At 52.1% G+C, this 26,835-nt stretch overlaps 2 protein-coding genes across 14 annotated transcripts in view; one reads left to right on the top strand and one right to left on the bottom strand.

Annotated features, from left to right (window-relative positions):
• Positions 1-80: 80 nt before the first annotated feature.
• On the bottom strand, positions 81-23,862 carry TSNAXIP1 (translin associated factor X interacting protein 1). Of its 8 annotated transcripts, none has more exons than XM_001094769.5 (16): positions 23,492-23,862; positions 15,596-15,695; positions 7,478-7,590; positions 7,205-7,331; positions 4,405-4,498; positions 3,352-3,548; positions 2,867-3,002; positions 2,316-2,485; positions 2,074-2,233; positions 1,868-1,998; positions 1,588-1,713; positions 1,304-1,456; positions 1,076-1,185; positions 773-899; positions 570-676; positions 81-394 (listed from the first exon to the last, which is right to left on the bottom strand). In XM_001094769.5, the coding sequence occupies exons 1-16, from the start codon at positions 23,728-23,730 to the stop codon at positions 154-156; spliced, it is 2,331 nt and encodes a 776-aa protein (XP_001094769.3). In that variant the 5' UTR covers positions 23,731-23,862; the 3' UTR covers positions 81-153. The 8 variants fall into 8 exon arrangements, with proteins under 8 accessions (XP_001094769.3, XP_077840445.1, XP_077840443.1 ...); XM_077984319.1 differs by having other exon boundaries at positions 23,292-23,797; XM_077984317.1 differs by having other exon boundaries at positions 15,220-15,695; positions 23,492-23,549.
• A 264-nt stretch (positions 23,863-24,126) lies between these two features.
• Positions 24,127-26,835, top strand: part of RANBP10 (RAN binding protein 10) — an 84,924-nt gene continuing 82,215 nt past the window's right edge. For 5 of the 6 annotated variants that reach the window (XM_077983600.1, XM_028840433.2, XM_077983604.1 and 2 more), the window contains exons 1-2: positions 24,127-24,385; positions 25,175-25,286. In XM_077983600.1, coding sequence (XP_077839726.1) covers positions 25,283-25,286 — 4 coding nt within the window. In that variant the 5' untranslated portion in view covers positions 24,127-24,385; positions 25,175-25,282. 6 annotated transcript variants of the gene reach the window in all.

Here is a 26,835-nt window from a genome sequence, read left to right as displayed (position 1 = left end):
ATTTTGGTGCATGTCCTGGGGCCAGCCAGGCAAGGACTGATTCCCCCCCACAACTCCCCAGCACAGTCTGGAGAATGGCATGGGTTTAGACAAACGCTTTTATACTAAAAGCTAGGGGTTAGCAGGACGAGCACGCAGGCTGCACACAGGCTCCTAGTTTGCAGGCTCTGGCTCTCGAGGTCCCGCACGCCTGATGTCAATCACCTGAAGCCGCTCCAGGGCAGTCTGGAGGATTTCCACCACGCCTTCTTCCTTCTCGTCACTGTCCTCTGGCAGTTCCAACTCAGGGAGCTGGAAGGCCTGGCTCATGTAGGTGTTCACAGTCTGCTTGTCCAGGCTGGGGTCGATGGTCATCAGGGCCCCTCGCAGCTTGGGCAGAGTCACCTCCTCATGGCTGCCCCACAGGAAAAGAGAGTGACAGGCCCTGACCCCTCCTCTCCATGCCCCAGACTCCCAGGTGCCCTCCTCTGTGCTGAGCTTGAGTAGTGGATGGTGCATGGTACACAGGGAGACCCAGGGGCTTCAGGGGCCCAGCCTGTGGGACTTGCCTATGGATCAGGGTCACTCACAGTTCTATGCCCAGCTCCTGCTTTAGCTGCAGTAAGTACTCATCCTTCTCATCCATGTATTGTTCCCAGAGCTTTTGCACAAAGGGCTCACTCTGGCCCTCCTCATCCTGGGATGGGCCACAAGTCAGGGGGAGGGCATATTGGCCTGGGTCCAACCAAGGCTGGGGCAGGGGCCAGGCCAGTTCCCGGACCCATATACCCACCTCCATAAACAGTGAACGGTAGTTGAGCAAGTCTGCATTGCTGCTGCTGGGATGCCAGCCCCCTGCCTCCATCAGCTCCTGGATTTGCTCTTCTGTCTTGAGAGGGAAGGTACTCTTGAGGACAGTGCTGTAGGGGAGACATGAGGGCCAACAGGGACCTGCTGAGGCCTGCTTGTGCCTCTCCGTAGTGCTCAAAAGGGAGTGAGTTCCAAGGCTGTGGCCCTTCCCACCAGGTGCCCCTTTTCCCTGCAGATGCAGGAACAGTTGGGTAGGAGTTGGGGGTGGCCTGGACCAGCCTCTCACTTGAACTGCTCCATGGTTAGTAGCCCCTCGTTCTGACTGTCAGCATTTGTCATCTCCTTCAGCAGCTGGGCTACTGTCTCCTTCTGGGTGACATATACATTCTCACTCCGCTGTAAGGAGAGAAGCATTATTCACTTGCTCTTCCTGGGAGTGGTGGGGGCAAAGCTGGTCTATGCTAGGGACAAAGACCCCTCTCAGTCTCCCCAAGGGGAATAGGCCCCAGCTCACCTTTCCCATCAAGACTGCATAGAACTGACTCATAAGCTCGTTGGAGTGGAAGATCTTGATATTTTCAAAAATAGTGTAAGCCCAGGCCATGGCATCACTGGGCCCAAAGCGACGCTCAAGGAAATTGAAGAAGAAGTCTGGGAATGTCTCTTTCTGCGGGATTGAGGAAATGCTCGGTCAGCCTGCCTTACGGTTGGTTGGCCCTCATCCCTGGCACCTCTGGACCTCCAGAGGACCCTGGATATGAAGACCACGCTGGACCAGAGTGGCTGGTGAGATCTGACCTGCTCCTCAGCAAGACGTTCCTTCCAGGCATCCTTGAGGAGGTCGACCACATCCTTCTTGCTTGGCTTCTTGTTCTCCACGAGGCCATCAAACCGAAGAAAAGCAGGGATGGCTTCCCCATAACCCTAGGAGGGAGGATATCAGCTCATCTCTGGACCCATCTGTGGCCCCACCCTCAAGCAGGGAAGAGCCCCAGTTGGTTCCCCGAAAGCTCATCTGAGCAGCAGGGCATAGCTGTTCTGACTCTGGCCCAAGCCCCACTCCTGGGGCCTCCCCTACCAGACCAGGGAAGAATTCTTTCTCCCGCAGCAGCCCTGAGCCAATCTCTTCCAGGAGCACGTCCACCAGCTGGTCGCTGTTCTTGCCCTCAGCCAGCATCTGCCAGCGCTCTGGGCCCCCAGCCACCACATCTGCATGTGGGGAGAGGGAGCTAGAGTCTGGGCCCACATGTAAGCAGGACCTGGGGCCCCGCTGGCTGCCCTCACCTTCACATTTGGTCCAGTCAGGCCTTGGCGTGGAAGTGCGCTGGATCTCCTGCAGCTCAGAGAAGAACTGGTCCCGCTCCTTCAGCGTGCTCATATGCAGCTGCATCAGGATCTCATGCTCCTTGCGAACCTCCTCGTAGCTGGCTCTCAGGGTGTCCAGCTGTGGGCAAGGACATTGGCCCTGGCCCCCCACCTGTGAGACCCCGTCCTACCCTCCTGGCCCTGCCTGCCTGCCTCAGCACCTGCTCCTGAAGATCCTTGTTGGTCTTCTCCTGCATTTCAAAGTCCCTCCTAGGGACTACATCTCCAAAGTTGGCCTTCATGGTGTTGAGTTCCATCTGCGTGCGGGTCAGGTCTTGCCGGGTCATCTTAAGAGCCAGGGTTAACTTCACAGGGTCCTCCCCCCAGATGCCTGCCAGGGGAGGGGGCCCACCAGCCCGTGTCACCCTGGCTTTCTCGGGTTGCCCGAAGCCCTCTGCCCTTCCTGTTTGGGGTTCCCTGGGTCTTGCCCACAGTGCTACCAGCCTAGGGTTTCAGGCTAAAGTCTAGAAGCCCAGGAAACTGAGTAACAGGCCTGTCCAGCCCACCAGGAGCCTAGGCTGCCTCAGCTACCGTGTTCCCACAATTCTCAGTTCAACTCAGAAGATACACAGCCCTGGGAGAGGCAGGGACATCTCCCCCCTGAATGGTTATGGAATGAGCAGGTCTTAGGAATGTTGAATGAATGGGGCTTAGGAGTGAGACCAGACTCCTCCAGCATCTCAGAGAAGAGAGAAACCCGATTCAGGCTTACCTGGGGACTGGGCTAATGACATGTCCTCCCGCTGGTACCGCAGCTCGTTCAGGTCTGCGATGAGTATCTTACGGGCATCTCGCTCACTGAGGTAGTGCAGGTACTCCTCAGCCAAGTTCTTCCTCAGTTTGGCCACCTGTGGAGAAGGTGGCTGTGTGGTCAGGGGCTGCCCTTGAACCCCTGTATGCAGTCGGTCACCCCAGGGAGTGGGCTGGGTGCTGGGTTGCCCCATTAGGGCCTGCGAACAGGAAAGGTGAAAGAAGAAGGAGATTGGCCATTTCTGAGAATTCGGCAAGGTACCACTGCTTCCCCCTTTGGGGAAAGTGCTGAGCCTAGCAGCAGGGCAGAGGGTGGAGTTAGCAAGGCTCTGGGGGTAAGGTGGTGGCTCAGTGTGTCCCTCCTTGTAGAAAGGCAGAGCGGGGTAGGGGGTCACCCTTGTAGTGGGATTGGCAGGAATTCGGGGTCATCACACCACTTCCATTCACCTCGCTCTGCAGTGAAATCTTCTCCTCATTCTTTTTGTCGATGAGTTTTAGTAAATTCATCTTCTCTTTCTTGAGCAGGGAGATTTCATGTTTCTCCTCAGCTCTCATGGCCAGGATCCTCTCATTGCAGTCCTCATTCACAGTGACAAGCTTGGCCTTCAGGGGCTCCAGAGCCCGGATCTTCTCCCTTTGGTGGGCTAAGCAGAGACAGGTGGGAGAGCTGCTTTGGGGCCATGGACAGAAGACACAGACCCTAAGGTCATGGGTGAGTGGCTATGTCACTTGCAAACCCCAAGAGTCTCTGTATGCCTTGTTCAAAGCCATGGTCCCTGTTTCAGGCCTTCCTGCACTTGATTTTAAACCAAGGGCAGAGTTCAGATGAAGACCGGGGTGTCCTTTCCCCTACAGCCTTAAGTCCTGCAGCTGCACTATGCCCTGTACCTCCTGAGCCTGGCAGGGGAGCCTGCTGACTCCCATAGGTGCTCACTCTCTCCTGGGGTTCACTCTGTTTTCAACAGGGACTGCTCCACTGTGCTTCTCAATGACAGGGGTGGTCAGGTGCTCTGGGGTGCCCTATAACGGAACAGTCTGTGCAGAATGGCTGAGGGGCTTTGGTGACCTCAAGGCCCAGTTGGGTAGCTGCCCCAGCCCTGCTGTGGAGCGCCAGAAGGTCGAATAGGATCTTCTCCACCCCTTCCAGGCTGGGACAAGGAGGGGAGCTGCATTTCTGCATTTTTTTTTTTTTTTTTTTTTTGCGATGGAGTCTTGTTCTTTTGCCCAGGCTAGAGTGCAGTGGTGTGATCTCAACTCACTGCAACCTCCACCTCCTAAGTTCAAGCAATTCTCCTGCCTCAGTCTCCCAAGTAGCTGAGATTATAGGTGTGTGCCACCATGCACAGCTAATTTTTTTGTGTTTTTAGTAGAGACAGGGTTTCACTATATTGGCCAGGCTGGTCTCAAACTCCTGACCTCAAGTGATCTACCACCTTGGCCTCCCACAGTGCTGGGATTACAGGTGTGAGCTACTGTGCCTGGCAGGAGGTGCATTCTTACCCAGCATCCCCTCATATGCATTCTTGATGGAGGATAGTAATGGCTTGTACGTTTTGAAGTCCTCTATGAAGAACTCAAAGATCTCTCTGTAAGGCTGGCAAGAAAAAGGAACCCATCATCTCCTGGCCCACAGCTGCCACCCTTAGTGGGGAACTATTTTTCTTTTTCTTTTTTCCTGAAATGGAGTCTTGCTCTGTCACCCAGGCTGGAGTGCAGTGGTGCGATCTTGGCTCACTGCAACCTCCGCCTCCCAGGTTCAAGTGATTCTCCTGCCTCAGCCTTCTGAGTAGCTGGGATTACAGGTGCCCGCCACCATGCTAGGCTAATTTTTGTATTTTTAGTAGAGACGGGGTTTCACCATGTTGGCCAGGATGGTCTCAATCTCCTGACCTCGTGATCCACCCACCTCGGCCTCCCAAAGTAGAGGGATTACAGGCGTGAGCTACTGTGCCCGGTCCTGTGTTTTTCTTTACTGGGCTTAGTAGTATTCTGGTGTAAGGCTGCCAGGTCACTTATATTCAAGTAAATGCCCTAGACACTACCCGGGTACCTCACAGTGCCATGGAGCCTGGGGGGCAGCTCTCTGGAGGCCTGTCCTGATGCTGTCTTTGAGGCCTAGTGGACCACCATGACCATAGACAGATCTCCACTCTGTGCCTGAGCCCCTCTCTGGCTCTCCAGGCAGCCAGCCTCTTGCCTTCTAGACACAGTATCATTGGCCTCTCACTTGTAACCTCTTCCCATCTTAGAGCCTGGTAGATTCAGGAGATTGAAGGTTGTACCCTTGCGTCCTGACATGCAAGTAGGGGTGTGGTCCCCTGTCCCATTTGGACACATGGGAGGTTTCTGGAGGCAGCATTGCTCACTGAAATGAGCACAGTTAGCCGGGCGCGGTGGCTCACGCCTGTAATCCCAGCACTTTGGGAGGCGGAGGCAGGTGGATCACCTGAGGTTGGGAGTTCGAGACCAGCCTGACCAACATGGAGAAACCCCGTCTCCACTAAAAATACAAAATTGGCCGGGCATGGTGGCACATGCCTATAATCCCAGCTACTAGGGAGGCTGAGGCAAGAGAATCGCTTGAACTTGGGAGGCGGAGGTTGCGGTGAGCCGTGATCGTGCCATTGCACTCCAGCCTGGGCAAACGAGTGAAACTCCGCCTAAAGAAAAAAAAAAAAAAAAAGAAATGAGCACAGTCTCCAGAGTCAGCCCTGAGTTTGAAGCCCAGTCCCACTACACCATAGTGGTATGCCTTCTTCCTTATCTGCTCAGGAGATCGATGTAAGGCCCCAGCCCAGGGCCTTGCACTTGCACACAGCCAGTGCTCAGTAAATGCTTTAGTCAATGACTAAGTCAAAAGGCAGGAATTATCTGTCATCATCCTTGTTTGAGCAGATTTGGTGATTCTCTCCCTAATATATACCGGAATCTGGGTTGGATCTTATGTATATATATCTCTGTCTCCCTCCCTCCCTCCTTATGCATCTGGGCTGGTTCCTTAAGCTTGGGGTTGTTGCCAGTGGGCTGGTAAACACGGCGTGACCCCTGCTTGCCCAACTGCCAGCATCAGGCTCCATTCACTGATGTCGTGACCTAACCTGGGCACCAGGGATCACAGAGCTGTAGGGACTGGGCACAGCATCCAGGCCACCTGACTCAGGTGAGGAAACTCTAGCCTCAGGAGACTTTCACATCCACATTGCAGCCTTGCCTGCTCACTGGCGTTTTCTTTTTTTTTTTTTTTTTTGAGACAGCGTCTCACTCTGTCGCCCAGGCTAGAGTGCAGTGGCACGAACTTGGCTTACTGCAAGCTCTGCCTCCTGGGTTCATGCCATTCTCCTGCCTCAGCCTCCTGAGCAGCTGGGACTACAGGCGCCCGCCACCACGCCCAGCTAATTTTTTGTATTTTTAGTAAAGATGGGGTTTCACTGTGTTAGCCAGGATGGTCTCGATCTCCTGACCTGGTGATCTGCCCGCCTTGGCCTCCCAAAGTGCTGGGATTACAGGTGTGGGCCACCGTGCCCGGCCTTCTTTTTTTTTTCTCGCTCCGTTGCCCAGGCTGTAGTGCTGTGGCACGATCTTGGCTTACTGTAACCTCTGCCTCCTGGGTTCAAGCTTGCAGCTGGGACTACAGGCGCCCGCCAACACGCCCGGCTAATTTTTTTGTATTTTTAGTAGAGACGGGGTTTCACTGTGGTCTCGATATCCTGACCTCGTGATCCATGTTGGCCAGGCTGGTCTTGAACTCCTGACCTCAAGCGATCCTCCTGCCTCAGCCTCCCAAAGTGCCGGGATTACAGGCGTGAGCCTGAGCCACTGTGCCCGGCCTCACTGGCATTTTCATAGGATGTTTCTTGCTTCTGTTCAGGGAAGGAGACCCAGGAGAGCTGGGAGAGGTGGGTATCCCCTGAAGGTCTGAGGTGCTCACCTGGTAGGTGAGGCTTTTTTTGTTTTTGAGACGGAGACTCACTCTTGTCGCCCAGGCTGGAGTGCAGTGGTGTGACCTCGTCTCACTGCAACCGCTCCCTCCCGGGCTCAAGTGATTCTCCTGCCTCAGCCTCCTGAGTAGCTGGGACTACCAGTGCTCACCACCATGCCCGGCTAAATTTTGTACTTTTAGTAGAGACGGGGTTTTGCCATGTTGGCCAGGCTGGTCTCGAACTCCTGACCTCAGGTGATCCACCCGCCTCGGCCTCCCAAAGTGCTGGGATTACAGGCGTGAGCCACTGTACCTGGCCGGTAGGTGAAGCTTCTTCCCACCCTTTCCCTGCCCTCCCCAAGTTTCTTCTGTGGCTCTGACCTGCAGCCTTAGTTCCTGGGTGGAATCTGTGCCCAGGTCCAGCAGGAGGAGCTCCTTGCGTAGGTAGTTTTCCAGCTCCTCCAAGTACCGGGGCTTGGCAGTGCGAAAGGGATGCTGCTGGCAGCTCCTGCAGGGGATGGTGGCTGATAATGTGGCCAGCACCCCCACGGGGCTCTTGTGCCCTCAGTCTGGGGCAACACACGCCCCTGCCGTCTCCTGGCCCAAAGCCTGGCCCATGCCAGCCCACTCACCATGGGACTGACCCTGGCTTACCCTACTCGCTTCCGGTAGTCATCTGAACAGGGTTTTCGATTTTGCAAAATGGTCTGGCCACTGGTGTATGTGGGCCATGGGGACAGGTGCCCACCCATGGAGAACTGACCAGTCTGCAGGGAGGGACAGGTGGGGTTACCATGGCAACATTGCTCCCCTTACTAATGTTTCTCTCCATCCCTCCTCCCCCAGTCCTGACTTTTTTTTTTCTTTTTGAGACAGTCTTGCTCTGTTCCCCAGGCTGGAGTGCAGTGGTATGATCTCAGCTCACTGCAACCACCACCTCCTGGGTTCAAGCTATTCTCTGCCTCAGCCTCCCGAGTAGCTGGGATTACAGGCACCCACCACCATGCCTGGCTAATTTTTGTATTTTTAGTAGATACAGGGTTTTACCATCTTTACCACACCCAGCCAGCCCTGATGTTTTTTACAGACATCTCTCAACATGGTTCATAATTAAGACTGTGGGTTCTTGAGTTAGAGAGGGCTGGGGTTAAGTCTCAGATGTCCCTTATTAGCTACGTCAACTTCTCTGAGCCTTAGTCCTCACGTCTGTAAAATAGGGATGATGGTAGTCTTTGTCACAGTGTATTGATGTGAGGATGCAATGAGAAAGCATAGTCGGGCATAGTGGCTCACGCCTGTAATTCCCAGCACTTTCCGAGGCTAAGGTGGGCAGACACGAGGTCAGGAGATCGAGACCATCCTGGCTAACACGGTGAAACCCCGTCTCTACTAAAAATACAAAAAAAATTAGGCTGGGCGCAGTGGCTCACGCGTGTAATCCCAGCACTTTGGGAGGCCAATGCGGGATCATGAGGTCAGGAGATTGAGACCATCCTGGCTAATGTGGTGAAACCCTGTCTCTACTAAAAGTACAAAAACAAAATTATCTGGGCGTGGGGTGAGTGCCCTTAGTCCCAGCTACTCGGGAGGCTGAGGCAGGAGAATGGTGTGAACCTGGGACGCGGAGTTTGCAGTGAGCAGAGATCGTGCCACTGCACTCCAGCCTGGCGACAGAGCAAGACTCAGTTTCACAAAAAAAAAAAAAAAAAAAAAAAAGCTGGGTGTGGTGGCATGTGCTTGTAGTCCCAGCTACTTGGGAGGCTGAGGCAGGAGAATCGCTTGAACCCGGGAGGCAGAGGTTGCAGTGAACCGAGATCGCGCCATTGCGCTCCAGCCTGGGCAACAAGAGCAAAACTGTCTCGAAGAAAAAAAAAAGAGAAATAGAGAAAGCATAATGTGTGCTTTATATGGACCCTGGCACCTGCTAGGAACTCAGTAAAGATCAGCCATTCTGGCCTGGCCAATGGCTTATGCCTGTAATCCCAGCAGTTTGGGAGGCTAAGGTGGGCAGCTTTTAGCACTTTGAGGCCAAGGTGGGCAGATCACTTGAGGTCAGGAGTTTGAGACCAACCTGGCCAACATGGTGAAACTCCATCTCTATTAAAAATACAAAAATTAGCCTGTAATCCCAGCACTTTGGGAGGCCGAGACGGGCAGATCACGAGGTCAGGAGTTCGAGACCATCCTGGCTAACACGGTGAAACCCCGTCTCTACTAAAAAATACAAAAAAATAGCCGGGCGAGGTGGTGGGCGCCTGTAGTTCCGGCTACTTGGGAGGCTGAGGCAGGAGAATGGCGTAAAAACCCGGGAGGCGGAGCTTGCAGTGAGCTGAGATCCGGCCACTGCACTCCACCCTGGGCGACATAGCGAGACTCCGTCTCAAAAAAAAAAAAAAAGGCCGGGCGCGGTGGCTCACGCCTGTAATCCCAGCACTTTGGGAGGCCGAGGCGGGCGGATCACAAGGTCAGGAGATCGAGACCACGGTGAAACCCCGTCTCTACTAAAAATACAAAAAATTAGCCGGGCGCGGTTGTGGGCGCCTGTAGTCCCAGCTACTCGGGAGGCTGAGGCAGGAGAATGGCGTGAACCCGGGAGGCGGAGCTTGCAGTGAGCTGAGATCCGGCCACTGCACTCCAGCCTGGGCGACAGAACGAGACTCCGTCTCAGAAAAAAAAAAAAAAAAAAAAAAAAAAAAATTAGCTGGGCATGGTGGCGCATGCCTGTAATCCCAGCTACTTGGGAGGCTGAGGCAGGAGAATCTCTTGAACTCGGGAGGCAGAGGTTGCAGTGAGCTGAGATTGAGCCATTGCACTCTAGCGGGGGAGACAAGAGTGAAACTCCATCTCAAAAAAAAAGACTATCAAAATGGATGTAATTATTTATGTATGTATGTTTATATGTATGTATGTATTTATTTGAGATGGAGTCACACTCTCTTGCCCAGGCTGGAGTGCAGTAGTGCAAACTCTGCTCACTGCAGCCTCTGCCTCTTTTTTTTTTTTTTTTTTTTGAGACAGAGTCGCTCTACCGCCCAGGCTGGAGTGCAGTGGCCGGATCTCAGCTCACTGCAAGCTCCGCCTCCCGGGTTCACGCCATTCTCCTGCCTCAGCCTCCCGAGTAGCTGGGACTACAGGCGCCCGCCACCGCGCCCGGCTAGTTTTTTGTATTTTTTGAGTAGAGACGGGGTTTCACCGTGTTAGCCAGGATGGTCTCGATCTCCTGACCTCGTGATCCGCCCGTCTCGGCCTCCTAAAGTGCTGGGATTACAGGCTTGAGCCACCGCGCCCGGCCAGCCTCTGCCTCTTGAGTTCAAGCGATTCTCCTGCCTCAGCCTCCTGAGTAGCTGAGATTACCAGTGCCTGCCACCACGCCCAGTTCTTTTGTATTTTTAGTAGAGATTACAGGTGTGAGCCACCGCACCCAGCTCACACCTGATTCTCAGCACTTCGGGAGGCCCAGGCAGGCGGATAACCTGAAGCCAGGAATTTGAGACCAGTCTGGCCAACATGTTGAAACCCCATCTTGCCGGGCGCGGTGGCTCACGCCTGTAATCCCAGCACTTTGGGAGGCCGAGGCGGGCGGATCACGAGGTCAGGAGATCGACACCATCCTGGCTAACACGGTGAAACCCCGTCTCTACTAAAAATGCAAAAAATTAGCCGGGCGAGGTGGCGGGCGCCTGTAGTCCCAGCTACTCGGGAGGCTGAGGCAGGAGAATGGCGTGAACCCGGGAGGCGGAGCTTGCAGTGAGCCGAGATCGCGCCACTGCACTCCAGCCTGGGCGACTAAGCGAGACTCTGTCTCAAAAAAAAAAAAAAAAAAAGAAACCCCATCTCTTCCAAAAATACAAAAATTAGCCGGGACTGGTGGTGCACGCCTGTAATCCCAGCTGCTCCGGAGGCCAATGCAGAAGAATTACTTGAACCCTGGAGGCAGAGGCTACAGTAAGCAGAGATTGCACGACTGCACTCTAGTCTGGGCGACAGAGAGAGACTCTCTCTCACAAAAAAAAAAAAGGCCGGGCGCGGTGGCTCAAGCCTGTAATCCCAGCACTTTGGGAGGCCGAGGCGGGCGGATCACAAGGTCAGGAGATCGAGACCACAGTGAAACCCCGTCTCTACTAAAAATACAAAAAATTAGCCGGGCGCGGTGGCGGGCGCCTGTAGTCCTAGCTACTCAGGAGGCTGAGGCAGGAGAATGGCGTGAACCCAGGAGGCGGAGCTTGCAGTGAGCCGAGATCGCGCCACTGCACTCCAGCCTGGGCAACAGCGTGAGACTCCGTCTCAAAAAAAAAAAAAAAAGAGATGGGGTCTCACTATGTTGCCCGGGCTGGTCTCGAACTGCTGAGATCAAGAGATCCTCCTGCCTTGTCCTCCCGAAGTGCTGGGATTACAGGCTTAAGTCATGGCGCCCAGCCTAATTTTTATAAAAGCACAAAATAATCCTGGAAGACACCTGAGAGTTTATTTTTTATTTTTTTCTTAGAGACAGGGTCTTACTCTGTCACCTAGGCTGGAGTGCAGTGACCCGATAACACCTCACAATAACTTCAAACTCCCGGGCTCAAGAGATCCTCCCACCTCAGTCTCCCTAGTAGCTAGGACTACAGGGGCACACCACCACTCCTGGTTAGTTTAAAAAATCTTTTTTGTAGAGATGAAATCTCCCTATGTTGCCAGGCTGGTCTCAAACTCCTGGTCTCAAGCAATCTTCCTTCTTTGGCCTCCCAAAGTGTTAGGATTACAGGTGTGAGCTGGCCTTGTTTTTCAGACTTTATTTATTTTTTGAGACTGAGTCTCGCTCTGTCGCCCAGGCTGGAGTGCAGTGGCACAATCTCTGTTCACTGCAGCCTCCGCCTCCTGGGTTCAAGCGATTCTCCTGCCTCAGCCTCCCTAATAGCTGGAATTATAGGCGCATGCCACCACGCCCAGCTAATTTTTGTATTTTTAGTAGAGATGGGGTTTCACCATGTTGGCCAGGCTGGTCTTGAACTGACCTCAGGTGATCCACCCACTTCGGCCTTCCAAAGTGCTGGGATTACAGGCGTGAGCCACCGTGCCCCGTGGTTTTTCAGACTTGTGAAAGACCAGCCCTTGGCCGGACGCCGTGGCTCATGCCTGTAATCCCAGCACTTTGGGAGGCCAAGTCGAGCAAATCACGAGGTCAGGAGAACCAGACCATCCTGGCTAACACGGTGAAACCTCGTCTCTACTAAAAATGCAAAAAATTAGACAGGTGTGGTGACACGTGCCTGTAGTCCCAGCTACTCGGGAGGCTGAGGCAGAAGAATCGCTTGAACCTGGGAAGCGGAGGTTGCAGTGAGCGAAGATTGTGCCGCTGCGCTCCAGCCTGGGCGACAGAGCGAGGCTCCGTCTCAAAAAAAAAAAACACCACCACCACCACCACCACACACACACACACACACACACACACAAAAAAAAAACAGTCCTCGTGTTCTGTCTACTGTTTCTACCGGGAGAAAATGGGGCTACCCTCCTTTGCTTGCAGAGGCGAGTGGAAGCTGGAGAACCAGCTGCCACGGCCGATTGTTGGTGAGGTTATTAACAGCTGAGGGATCTCCGCCCGGTAGGCTGGAACGCAATGCTCCCCGGGCGCTCCGTGCTCTCTGCTTCTCCCGGTAGGTAAAAACGGGAAGGCGGCCCTGGAGGGACGGCGGGAGGGAACACTGCCCCCTGGTGGTTGATGTCGCTCTAAAGAAAGTTGAAATGAAAAAGCCTGGCTCACGGAAGGTGGCAGCTGAGAAGGCTGCCTGGGAGCCTCAGGGCTCTCCCCTAGTCATCAGGTCTTTGGGTTGCGCTTGGTCTCTGCGAATAATCCATATTGACCCCAGCTTTCTCCTCCCTGGAGTCACTCCCACAGGAGTGTTGGGCCAGCCCCACAAAGTGTGTGGCCCATGTGTTTCCTAATTCCCCACGAGGGTCATGGTCACACAAGGAAAACCCATGCTGTTCCACTGTGAGCCAGAGTTGTAAGTTTACTCAAATGTGTTTTTTCCTTTATGAGATTTGGACAATGGCTATTTGCTGATTAATAACAATCCTATGATCATATCAACAAGAGCCCAAAAGTACTTAATAAGACAGCATTGGGGTTGGGCACAGTGGCTCACGCCTGTAATCCCAGCACTTTGGGAGACCGAGGCAGGCGGATCACGAGGTCAGGAGTTCAAAACCAGCCTGACCAACATGATGAAACCCTGTCTCTACTAAAAATACAAAAATTCACCAGGCATGGCTGGGCGTGGTGGTTCACGCTTGTAATCCCAGCACTTTGGGAGGTGGAGGCAGGCAGATCACGAGGTTAGGAGATCAAGACCATCCTGGCTAACATGGTGAAACCCCGTCTTTACTAAAAATACCAAAAAAATTAGCCGGGCGTGGTGGCGGGCGCCTGTAGTCCCAGCTACTTGGGAGGCTGAGGCAGGAGAATGGCATGAACCTGGGAGGCAGAGCTTGCAGTGAGCCAAGATGGCACCACTGCACTACAGCCTGGGCAACAGAGCGAGATTCCATCTCAAAAAAAAAAATTATCCAGGCGTGGTGGTGCACGCCTGTAATCCCAGCTACTCAGGAGGCTGAGGTAGGATAATCACTTGAACCCGGGAGGCGGAGGTTGCAGTGAGCTGAGATGGCGCCACTGTACTCCTTCCTGGGCAACAGAGCACGACTCTCAAAAAAAAAAAAAAAAACAGCATTGGGCTCGGTGTGGTGGCTCACACCTGTAATCCCAGTGCTTTGGGAGGCCAAGGAAGAAGGATAGCTTGAGCCCAGGAGTTCAAGACCAGCCTGGGCAACGTAGTTAGATCCACTACAAAAAATACAAAAAATAGCCAGGTGTGGTGGTGCACTCCTGTAGTCTCAGCTACTCAGGAGGCTGAGTGGGAGGATTGGTTGAGCATGGGAGGTGGAGTCTGCAGTGAGCTGTGTTTGTGCCACTGCACTCCAGCCTGTGTCAGAGCAAAACTCTGTCTCAAAAAAATAAGATTAGCTGGGTGTGGTGACATGTGTCTATAGTTCCAGCTACTTGGGAGGGTAAGGTGGGAGGATCACTTGAGCCCAGGCATTTGAGACTGAAGCAAGCCATAACTGTACCACTGCACCCTGACAGGCAAAAGCCTGTCTCAAAACAAACAAACAAACAAACAAACAAACAAACAAAAAAAAACGCATTCATTTCTTTTTTTTTTTTTTTTGAGATGGAGTCTTGCTCTGTTGCCCAGGCTAGAGTGCAGTGGTGTGATCTCGGCTCACTGCAACCTCCACCTCCCGGGTTAAAGCGATTCTTGTGCCTCAGCCTCCTGAGTAGCTGGGACTACAGATGCACCACCATGCATGACTAATTTTTATAATTTTAGTAGATATGGGGTTTCACCATGTTGGCCAAGCTGGTCAAACTCCTGACCTCATGTGATCTGTCTGCCTTGGCCTCCCAAAGTACTGGGATTATAGGCATGGGTCACTGCATCCAGTTCTTTTTTTTTTTTTTTCAATTTAAATTTCATTTCTCGGCCGGGCGCGTGGCTCAAGCCTGTAATCCCAGCACTTTGAGAGGCTGAGACGGGCGGATCACGAGGTCAGAAGATCGAGACCATCCTGGCTAACACGGTGAAACCCCATCTCTACTAAAAAATACAAAAAACTAGCCGGGCGAGGTGGCTGGCGCCTGTAGTCCCAGCTACTCGGGAGGCTGAGGCAGGAGAATGGCGTAAACCCAGGAGGCGGAGCTTGCAGTGAGCTGAGATCCGGCCACTGCACTCCAGCCTGGGCCACAGAGTGAGACTCCGTCTCAAAAAAAAAAAAAAAAAAAAAAAATTCATTTCTCTTCTGATACCTTTGGTACAGCATTCATTTTTATATAAAAACTTTAAAGGCCGGGTGCGGTGGCTCAAGCCTGTAATCCCAGCACTTTGGGAGGCCGAGGCGGGTGGATCACGAGGTCAGGAGATCGAGACTATCCTGGCTAACATGGTGAAACCCCGTCTCTACTAAAAATACAAAAAACTAGCTGGGTGTGGTGGCGGGCGCCTGTAGTCTCAGCTACTTGGGAGGCTGAGGCGGGAGAATGGCGTGAACCCGGGAGGCGGAGCTTGCAGTGAGCCGAGATCACGCCACTGCACTCCAGCCTGGGAGGCACAGCGAGACTCCGTCTCAAAAAAAAAAAAAAAAAAAAAAAACTTTAAAACAAAGGAATGGCGGAGAGATCTGGAATGAACATGGTAGAGTGGAGTGAACATGGTAGAGACACATCTTTTTCCTACTGCCTTCACACACCTACTCAGCAATGATGGAGCTATCAACATTTGGCAGCCATTCAGGTAGCCTGTTAGATACTAGGGCCATAAAGACAGAAAGATATAGTCACAGCCTTGAAGGACCTTGGCAGATCGGGTGTGACCATCCCAGCAGGTAGCACAGTGCCTGGCGTGTTGGCGGGAGGGATGTGAAGTGAGGTCCACTGCAGAATGCTGAGCTGCAGGCGAGGGGTGTCTGTGGGCAGAGGTGAGTTCTCTCTCTGCCTGGGGAGATCCGGGAAGGCTTTTCCGGTGAGGAGCAGGCAGCCAGAGTACACCTTTCTTCCCAAAGCGTGGTGGGCCTGGCCTCTCTGAGCCATACTCTCTGAGAAGAAGCCACTTGGTGGGCATGTTTCAGGTGGGTATGTTTCAGGTAGGTGGTACTCTTGGGTTGCAGGAAGGGAGACAGATAGGGTCTGGGGACTGATATTTGGGGTTTCAAAACAACACTGTCACTAACCAGCGTCCTTCGTTTCTGAAGAAGCTTGCGTTTCTGGGTACTCTTGTTTTCTGTGATAAAGGATTCATCTATGGTCACTCCTGAAGGTTGTGGCTGTAATCTGCACAGAGAAGGGAAAACTGATGGTGGGTGACAGAGTCCAGAGTTGGGAGAGAACCCCCATCCTTCCTAGATCCACAAGGCATAGCCATCTCCCCGAGCTAGGCTCTGAGTCTTCCCAGTGCTGCTCCAGATTCCCAGAGAAACTGCCAAGCAAGTCCCTGGCCTTGGGTCCAAACCATTTGCCCTACATTCCCAGAAACATTCTTTTCATCACCAAAATTTCACCAACTACTGCAGCAGCAAGATACCGATATCCCCCCATGAACCCAGAGAACCCCATGGGCCTATACTTCTGTTCAGTGTTCAACTGTGGCTGTGATGTTGGTTTCACGTACACAACTCTGGCACACTCTGGGGCTGTGATACAAAGGGCAGGTGCTGTAGGACAAGAAGCACAGGGTCTGGGGTCCAGGATCTGGGGTGTAAGTCTGAATCCTGCACTTACTGGCTGATAGGGTCTAAGGGCTGACATCTGGGGTTCCAATAGGACCACCCTTGAGCAAGTCATTTAATATCTCTCAGACTGGTTTCTTCACAAAGAAGTGGAGACAACTGTTTTTTTTTTTTTTTTTTTTGAGACAGAGTCTCACTCTGTCACCCAGGCTGGAGTGTGGTGGTGCAATCTCAGGCCACTGCAACCTTCATCTTGCGGGTTCAAGCAGTTCTTTGCCTTAGCCTCCTGAGTAGCTAGGATTACAGGCACCGGCCACCATGCCTGGATAATTTTTGTATTTTTAGTAGAGATGGGGTTTCACCATGTTGGCAGGCTGGTCTTGAACTCCTGACCTCGTGATAAACCTGCCTTGGCCTCCCAAAGTGCTGGGATTACCGGCGTGAGCCACTGTGCCCGGCCAGAGACAACTCTTGCTTTGCATATCTTACACAGTTGTGAAGTTTATTTTATTTATTTATTTATTTTAAGACGGAGTCTCGCTCTGTCACCCAGGGTAGAGTGCAGTGGCGCCATCTCAGCTCACTGCAATCTCCACCTCCCGGGTTCAAGCGATTCTCCTTCCTCAGCCTCCTGAGTAGCTGGGACTACAGTCCCCTGCCACCATGCCCAGCTAATTTTTGTATTTTTAGTAGAGATGGGGGTTTCACCATGTTGGCTAGGCTGTCTTGAATACCTGACCTCAAATGATCCATCCACCTCCGCCTCCCAAAGTGCTGGGATTACAGGCATGAGCCACCACCGCGACTGGTCTGAAGTTTAAATACGAATTAGCTGGGTGTGGTGGTGGGTGCCTCTAATTCTAGCTACTTGGGAGGCTGAGGCAGAAGAAGCACTTGAATCTGGGAGGCGGGGATTGCAGTGAGCCGAGATCGCACCACTGCACTCCCGCCTCAGTGACAGAGTAAAACTCTGTCTGAAAACAAAACAAAAAAAATTAGATGTGTATCTGGGCGTGGTAGCTCATGCCTGTAATCCCAGCACTTTGGGAAGCCAAGACAGACAGATTGCTTGAGCCCAAGAGTTCGAGATGAGCCTGAGCAACATAGTGAGACTTTGCCTCTATTTATTTATTTGTTTATTTATTTATTTCTGGTTTCAAACTCCTGACCTCAGGTGATCCGCCTGCCTCAGCCTCCCAAAGTGCTGGGATTACAGGCGTGAGCCACTGCACCCAGTCAATTTTTTTTTTTCTTTTTTCTTTTTGAGACAGAGTCTTACTCTGTCACCCAGGCTGGAGTGCAATGGCGTGATCTTGGCTCACTGCAGCCTCTAACTCCCAGGTTCAAGCGATTCTCCTGCCTCAGCCTCCTGAGTAGCTGGGACTAAAGGTGCATACCACCACGCCTGGCTAATTTTTGTATTTTTATTAGAGACAGGGCTTCACCATGTTGCCCAGAATGGTCTCGATCTGACCTTGTGATCTGCCTGCCTCAGTCTTCCAAAGTGCTGGGATTACGGGTGTGAGCCACCATGCCCGGCCTATTTTTTTTAATAAATAAAAAAAATGAGATATGCAAAATACCATGTAAACTGCAATGAACTGCTAGATGTTCATTATGACTGTAGAACGGGAAAAGCCTCTTAGGACAGCCATCCTAGGAAGGCATTTGAGGACCAACAGGGAGGGCTACTGTGGGCAGGCAGGCTCAGGTGGAACAAAAGGAAGAAGTAATTCCAACAATCCATGGGGTGGGGGTGTGTGATTTATGTTGCCGGATAGATCTTGTGTTCACTCCTCTTGCTTGCTGGTGACTTTGGGCATGCCGCTTAACATCTCTGAACCTCAGTGTCTTTGCCCATAAAAGTAGGATTAGGACTACCCAAACTCCAGGGAAGTTGAGACCCCTAATGTGAACTCAGTTGAGAAACTCTGTCCTGTAATGCTCCTCAGCTATAGTCCATGGAGCAGTAATATTCCAAACCCTAGTCCTCTATTGCCTCTCGACATTGGACAAGTGTGAGCAAAACACATGGAGTAAGCAGTTGGTGAGGAGAAGGAAGAGTGTCTGCCCAGATGAGTGTGGGTGTAAGACAGTCTTGGAGACCAACAAGGTACAACAGATCAACCCCAAGTGCTCACTGGGTTAAATCAATACCTTCTTATCAAAACTAATCTATTATCCGCCGGTGTGGTGGCTCAAGCCTGTAATCCCAGCACTTTGGGAGGCAGAGGTGGGCAAATCACGAGGTCAGGAGTTCAAGACCAGCCTGGCCAACATAGTGAAACCCTGTCTCTACTAAGAAAATACAAAAATTAGCTGGGTGTGGTGGCAGGTACCTGTAGTCCCAGCTACTCGGGAGGCTGAGGCAGGAGAATCTCTTGAACCTGGGAGTCGAAGGTCGCAGTGAGCCGAGATGGAGCCACTGCACTACAGCCTGGGTGACACAGCGAGACTCTGTCTCAAAAAAAAAAAAGACTAATAAATTCTCCAAACTCTGCTCTTGCTCATGCTGGAACCACCAGGAAAGGCAAGGTAAGCAAGAAAATTGGGGAATTCTATAAATTCTGAGAAGCTGTTGAATGGAAAAGTTTAGTAGGTAACAGATGTTGTTAGTTTTGAATATCAAAGGAGACAACATTATAAAACAGACCTAAAACAAGGCAAACCAAACACCTTCTAAGGCCTGTACACTTATCCAAAAAGCTTAGGATGCTTGGGCTGGGCGTGGTGGCTCACGTCTGTAATCCCAGCACGTTGGGAGGCTGAGGTGGGCGGATCACAAGGTCAGGAGACCGAGACCATCCTGGCTAACACAGTGAAACCCTGTCTCTACTAAAAATACAAAAAATTAGCCAGACGTGTTGGCACGCGCCTATAGTCCCAGCTACTCAGGAGGCTGAGGCAGGAGCATCACTTGAGCCTGGGAGGCAGAGGTTGCAGTGAGCTGAGATCGCGCCACTGCACTCCAGCCTGGGCAACAGAGCGAGACACTCCATTTCAAAAAAAAAAAAAGGAGCTGAGGATGTATTATGTTAAATATTTTACGGTAACCCTCAGAGGGGAATGGGAAACATTTATATTTCTACCTCAAAGCTAGACAAAACTCATTTTTTTTCTTTTTTTTTTGAGACAGAGTCTCACTCTGTCGCCCAGGCTGGAGTGCAGTGGCGCGATCTCGGCTCACTGCAAGCTCCCACCCCTGGGTTCACGCCATTCTCCTGCCTCAGCCTCCCGTGTAGCTGGGACTACAGGTGCCCACCACCACGCCCAGCTAATTTATTTTTTTGTATTTTTAGTAGAGACGGGGTTTACACCATGTTAGCCAGGATGGTCTCGATCTCCAGACCTCGTGATCCGCCCGTCTCGGCCTCCCAAAGTGGTGGGATTACAGACGTGAGCCACCGCGCCCGGCCTTAAGCTCAGTTATTTAAGAGGTAGTAGGCAGTGGGTTTGTCAGGAACGTATCTTGGTATTCAGTGAACGCAAGCTGCTGAGTTCTATCCACCAAGTGCCAGGGTTATGAGTGTGAAGGGAGAAAAGCCAATAGGGAGGAGAAGCCTGCCCCAGGAAAATGCACAATTTGAAGGTCCCTTGCAGAGGGTCCTGATGACATGTTCCACAGTGCTAAGGTCTAGCCTATCCATCATCCTGCCCATCTTTAAAGGGAAAGGATGAGGACACCCACAGTGTCTCTAAGAGAAACAGTGACTCTGGCCCAACATATATCACTAAATCCTGGTGAATAAGGAATATGGTAGATTAATGATGTTTGTATTTGCTTTTAATTTTATTTATTTACTATTTTTGACACAGGGTCTCACTCTCTTGCCCGTACCGGAGTCCGATCTCGGCTCACTGCAACCTTCGCCTCCCAGGTTCAAGCGATTCTCCTGCCTCAGCCTTCTGAGTAGCTGGGATTACAGGTGCCCGCCACCATGCCCGGCTAACTTTTGTATTTTTAGTAGAGACAGGGTTTCATCATGTTGGCCAGGATGGTCTCGATCTCTTGACTCCATGATCTGCCCACCTCGGCCTCCCAAAGTGCTGGGATTACAGGTGTGAGCCACCGCACCTGGCCAATATTTTGTATTGCTATTAGAAACGGGGTTTTTGCCATATTGCCCAGCCTGGTCTCAAACTCCTGAGCTCAGGCAATCCACCCACCTTGGCCTCCCAAGGTAATAGGATTATAGGGGTGAGCCACCGTGCTTGGCTGTGCTTTTTTTTTTTTTTTTAATAGACAGGGTCTTGGCCGGACGCGGTGGCTCAAGCCTGTAATCCCAGCACTTTGGGAGGCCGAGAGGGGCGGATCACGAGGTCAGGAGATCGAGACCATCCTGGCTAACATAGTGAAACCCCGTCTCTACCAAAAAAATACAAAAAATTAGCCGGGTAAGGTGGCGGGCATCTGTAGTCCCAGCTACTCGGGAGGCTGAGGCAGAATGGCGTAAACCCGGGAGGCGGAACTTGCAGTGAGCTGAGATCCGGCCACTGCACTCCAGCCTGGGTGATAGAGCGAGACTCCATCTCAAAAAAAAAAAAAAAAAAAAAAAGATAGGGGTCTTGCCTTGTTGCCCAGGCTACAGGGCACTAGTGTGATCAGAGTTCACTGCACCCTCTCGAACTCCTGGGTTCAAGTAATCCTCCTGCCTCGGCCTCCTGAGTAGCTGAAACTTTTTTTTTTTTTTTTTTTTTTTGTAGGGACAGGGTCTTACTATAGTGTTTCCCAGGCTGGTCTTGAACTCCTTACCTCAAGTGATCCTCCCACTTTGGCCTCCCAAAGTGTTGGGATTACAGGCATGAGCCACCATGACCAGCCCTGTGCTTCTTTCTTAAAATGGATGGGGATTCTCTTTCTGGGTCTGCTTCATATCCTTTTCATAGAGAATGGAAGTTTACTAAATTATTCCTGTGCTGGGTAGCAATTCTCTCTCTCTCTCTGTCTCTCTCTCTCCCCCTTTTTTTCTTTTTGAGACAGAGTCTCACTCTGTCACCCAGGATAGAGTGCAGTGGCGTGATCTCGGCTCACTGCAACCTCTGCCCTCTGCCTCCCTGGTTCAAGCGATTCTCCTGCCTCAGCCTCCCAAGTAGCTGGGATTACAGGTGCCTGCCACCATGCCCCGCTAATTTTTTCTTTTTTTTTGAGACGGAGTCTCACTCTGTTGCCCAGGTTGGAGTACAGTGGTGTGAGCTCGGCTCATTGCAAGCTCTGCCTCCCAGGTTCACGCCATTCTCCTGCCTCAGCCTCCTGAGTAGCTGGGACCACAGGCACCTGCCACTGCGCCCGGCTAATTTTTTTTGTATTTTTAGTAGAAACGTTTAGTGTCACTGTGTTAGCCAGGATGGTCTTGATCTTCTGACCTCGTGATCCGCTTGCTTCGGCCTCCCAAAGTGCTGGGATTACAGGCATGAGCCACCGCCTGGCTAATTTTTGTATTTTTAGTAGAGACGGGGTTTCGCCATGTTGGCCAGGCTTGTCTCAAACTCCTGATCTCAGGTGATACACCCGCCTCGGCTTCCCAAAGTGCTGGGATTTTAGGCATGAGCCACCGTGCCTGGCCCCAACAATTATCTTTCTCAAGCCTGCTGCCTGGTTCTTGTAGACTAATTTTAACTCTGGATAAAAATCATCAAATTGGCATTTCCTGTTCTTAGGGACCTTTTTTTTTTTTGAGATGGAGTCTCACTCTGTTGCCCAGGCTGGAGTGCAGTGGCACAATCTCGGCTCACTGCAAGCTCTGCCTCCCGGGTTCACACCATTCTCCTGCCTCAGCCTCCCGAGTAGCTGGGACTACAGGCGCCCGCCACCTCGCCCGGCTAATTTTTTTTATTTTTAGTAGAGACGGGGTTTCACCGTGTTAGCCAGGATGGTCTCGATCTCCTGACCTCATGATCTGCCTGCCTCGGCTTCCCAAAGTGCTGGGATTATAGGCGTGAGCCACCGCGCCTGGCCTCTTAGGGACTTTTGTAGGCTTTTCACTGTCAAGGCAGCAGACCCTGAAGGCTGAGAGTTTAGTTGGGATTGGGTGGTGTTTTTTTTTTTTTTTTTTTTTTTTTTTTTCCCCACTGGGAATGAGTAGAAGGGGGGACACGACATTCATTCAACACTTACTGGGTGCCTATTTACATACAAGAGCTGTGGTAAGAGCTTCACATATTCTGTCTAAATGTTCCCAACAATGTTTGTGGGGTGGACTGTATCATTCCCATGTTTGAGATATATAAGCTGAGGCCTGGAACTTGAAGGGCCTTCTCTGAAGTCCCAAAACTAGAAAATGATTTGGCCAAAATTTTTGTTTTAATCCATATATATGGCTTTCCAAGCTGATGGAGCTGGTCATATTTTGCAGTATCCAGAGGCTATACACCTGAGTACAGGTAGAAGCTACCCAAAGGATGATCTCACCAGGTTTCTAAAGTATTTCTTTTTTTTTTTTTTTTTTGAGACAGAGTCTTGCTCTGTGCCCCAGGCTGGAGTGCAGTGGCACGATCTCGGCTCACTGCAAGCTCCGCCCCCCCGGGTTCACGCCATTCTCCTGCCTCAGCCTCCCGAGTAGCTGGGACTACAGGCGCCTGCCACCTCGCCCGGCTAATTTTCTTGTATTTTTAGTAGAGACGGGGTTTCACCGTGTTAGCCAGGATGGTCTCGATCTCCTGACCTCGTGATCTGCCCGTCTCGGCCTCCCAAAGTGCTAGGATTACAGGCTTGAGCCACCGCGCCCGGCCTCTAAAGTATTTCTTTACTTGTACATGGTAATATTACTACTTTATACAGTTGTTATGAGGATTAAATATGGTACATAGGCCGCGTGCAGGGGGTTCACGCTTGTAATCCCAGTTTGAGAGGTCAAAGTGGGAGGGTCGCTTGAGTCTAGGAGTTCAAAACAAGCCTGGGCAACTTGGTGAAACCTCGTCTCTACAAAACACAAACTAACAAAGAAACACCCACAAATTATCCGAGCGTGGTGGCGCATGCCTGTAGTCCCAGCTACTCGGGAGGCTGAGGCAGGAGGATTGCTTGAGCCTGGGAGGTCGAGGCTGCAGTGAGCCGTAGTAGTGCCAGTGCACTCCAGCCTGGGCGACTGAGTGAGATCTTGTCTCAAAAATAAAATGTTTAAAAATGTGGTATATAAAGCATGTGGCATATAGTACATTCAATACAAGCTGGTTGTTACTAGCAATGATAAAGTACGCCTGCCCTTTTGCTAGCACGTACCGTCTTCACTGGGCTAAATCAGCCCGATTTTAACCGTTCCTGCAATCACTGACTCTGTGGTGCTGGAGCCCTAGATCAATGGTCAGAGGCCAGCAGGAGGTGCAGAGGTCCTATCAAGTGCCATTTCCCTCTCTAGAAATACTCCAGCCCTCCTCTCTGCCCTCATCCCGGCCAGCGCCTACCTCGACGCGGACGAGAAGCTGTGGTACCGCGACTGCTGGCAGGCCATGACCCACGGGCAGGGGGGCAACCAGCACCCGCGGCCTGGGAAATTGTGGTAGTGTACAGCCCGTCGCCATGGCGACCAGGCCCCAGAAGCCCCCGCGGTGAGGGCGGAGTCAGGGATGCGCCGCGCCCCTGAGCCTAGCGCCCGCAGGCTGGGAGCAGGACAAAGTAGCAAAGGTGGACTGGGACACAGCATCGGGTGCCCTGAGAGTCAATCACTACAGCCGATTTGACCCCAGGTACCAGAACTGGGGCAGGGGGATGAACAGAGGCAATGGGGAGAGAAGTCGGCTGAGAGGCCGGAGCCGCTTTGCCGGCGGGAATTGTAGTTTTCGGTGTCCCGACCTCTCGATGGGATAGGCTTATAGCTGAGAAGGGTTGTACTACATCTCCCAGAATTCTCTACCAGCCCGAGTTGCTCCGCCTCTCGAGAGCTCTGCATTGTGGGGTATGGAGTTCGAAATGTGGCAAAGGGGTGTCAGTGTCCAAAGAGAGGTGCCGGACTCGGACTCGGTTTCCCTGCGGCCCAAGGAGGCTCACGGGCCATTGGCTGAGCGTGGCGGATCTGGTCCCGCTCCTCCCCGCCCCCAGTGACACAATAGCAGCTCCCTCCAAGATGGCGGCAGCGACGGCAGACCCGGGAGCTGGTAACCCGCAGGCTGGGGACTCCTCCGGCGGGGGCGCTGGGGGCGGGCTGCCGTCTCCCGGGGAGCAGGAGCTGAGCCGGCGCTTGCAGCGCCTGTATCCCGCGGTCAACCAACAAGAGACTCCGCTGCCGCGCTCCTGGAGCCCCAAGGACAAATACAACTACATTGGTCTCTCCCAGGGCAACCTCCGCGTCCACTACAAAGGTATCGGCCCGTCAGGCTGCGGGGAATCAAGGCTAGAGCGTCCGTGGGGTGGCTCTGCGGCCAGGCCCCCGCCCCATCACTTCCCTTTGCCTGCCTAGGTGCTCCAAGTTAGGCCTTGGCCCTTTCAGGATGTCCAGGGTGGTGAGGCTGACCAGGCCGAGGGTTGACTGTTCTCGGTCCCGAGACACCTGCAGTCAAGAGAACCGCAACAGGTGTCCAAACCCAGTGCTGGGCCGGACCTTCCACTCCAGGACCTCCCTGCTTGTCCTAGGCAGGCTCCAACTCCAGCGGGACCCTTCGCCACTGCTTAGAAGAAAGGGGTGGTCACATCCCTACCATTACATTAGCCTGAGACTCATGGGCTTGCCCACCTGCTAGGCACCTAGACTGGGCCTGGGGTTCCGTGCTAGAGTTTGGGGGGTGTGTTACAGGTCGGCCTCCTTCTTCCACTGGCCTCCTAGGTGGGCTGCCTGGATTCTAGAGAGGCTGCCAGCAGCACTTGGGTATCTCTCACGTTGCCTGTACCCTTGTGGGTATCTCTCACATTGCCCGTACCCTTGTTTTGTTTGTATGGGCAGTGTCTCAGGCAGGACTGCTGTTTTCAGGAGGAGGTGAGGCACAGGTGGAAGGTTTAAGTGTTTACTCAGTTGTCTAATGATTCCTTGGACTGCGTAAGCGCTTCCTTTGGCCACAGAGGAGTGGAGTTGCCATGGAGGAGTTGCAGAGAAAAATGAGGCTTCCATTTGCATTTCCTTCTGCTGAAATTTTTTCCTTGCCCTCCCCTGTTAGGTCATGGCAAAAATCACAAAGATGCGGCCTCGGTGCGTGCCACCCACCCCATACCTGCTGCCTGTGGCATTTATTACTTTGAAGTGAAGATTGTCAGCAAAGGAAGAGATGGGTAAGCCGTTTATGACCACCCTCTTTCCCTGAACACGAGCTGATCCCTGTGGTCAGAGTTCAGGTCCCTTGGCTGGCACTTGCTGATGTGAGCAGGTGAGCTGCATGGGTCTGGGCTGCCACTGTTTCCTGACTGTGGGCACAGTCTGGTCGAAGCAGCAGATCTTGATGGCCAGTGGGTGTGTTGGGGGTAAAGCAGGGGATTCTTTTTAGTGATGATGTAATTTGATACCTAGAAGGTTAGACAAACAAGTAACAAGTTTACTTTAAAAATTTAGTGTCCAAAATGGGGTTTCCCTCATAAGCATGTGGTGTTTTCGTGACTTCCTTCCTTTCACATTCTTACTGTATTCATGAGGTTCTTTTTTATGGCATTTAGTCATGTAGAGGCCCTGGTAGCCTTCAAAGAGATAGTAGAGTCTTTGCAGCATTCATGAAAGCTGCTGTGGCCCCTGACCTGTCATCTCAGTGTAAACAGCATACACATGGTCTGAATCAGGTGACCTTGCTGCTCATAAACTTGTTTTTCAGTCCAAGGACTTGAACACTACTAGTTGGATCAGCTTTAGGAAGGTCCTCATTAAAGTCAGCATTAGGAGCCCGGCGCGGTGGCTCACGCCTGTAATCGCAGCACTTTGGGAGGCTAAGATGGGCAGATCACCTGAGGTCAGGAGTTGGAGACCAGCCTGGAAAACATGGTGAAACCCTGTCTCTACTAAAAATACAAAAAAATTAGCTGGCATACCTGTAATCCCAGCACTTTGGAAGGCCGAGGCGGGCAGATCACTTCAGATCAGGAGTTCAAGACCAGCCTGGCCAACATGGTAAAATCCCATCTCTACAAAAAAAATTCAAAAATTAGCTGGGTGTGGTGGCGTGCACCTGTAATCCCATCTACTTCGGAGGCTGAGGCATGAGAATCACTTGAACACGGGAGGCGGAAGTTGTAGTGAGCTGAGATTATGCCACTGCACTCCAGCCTGGGCAACAGAGCGAGACTCCGTCCCAAAACCAAACAAAAAAAAGTCAGCATTAGGGAGACTCCCTATTTTAAGATGATCCAAGCAGACACAGGAAATCATAAGGGAGATACTTAATTTTTCTTTTTCTTTTTCTTCTTTCTCCCAGTGTCCCTTTTTTTCCTAGTGATTGTGACGAAGCAGGTGTTTAAGTTATGAAATAACATGACTGCAGCTATCTTGGAAAGGCTTTCCTCATCAGACTTTAGGTTTGGTGTCTGAAGTTTGCCACCCCCTCTGGTGACCATGCCAACGCTGAGAGTGTGTTCTCAGACATTGAGAACTTCTTTCCCCTAGGGACTGTCCGCTTTGTGGTGCATGCAAAATGCTTGACCAAGGGACTAGGCTGGGGGCAACACTGCCAGAGTCAGAGCCTCGTCTACTTCCTCAGTGATGTAACTTCTCTGCCTGTGAGGTCTCTGTGGTCTTGGGTGGATGTTGGAGCTTCAGTCTCCTGATCTACACTGTGGGGATCCAGGCCAGCATCTAAGCTGCCTGAACTCCAGAATTCTGTGCCTCTGAAATTCTGAT

Source organism: Macaca mulatta, chromosome 20 (assembly GCF_049350105.2).
Source record: "Macaca mulatta isolate MMU2019108-1 chromosome 20, T2T-MMU8v2.0, whole genome shotgun sequence".
Classification (NCBI taxonomy): Eukaryota; Metazoa; Chordata; class Mammalia; order Primates; family Cercopithecidae; genus Macaca; species Macaca mulatta.
Note: the sequence above shows the minus strand (reverse complement) of the source record. Positions and strands in the feature narration are given on the sequence as shown.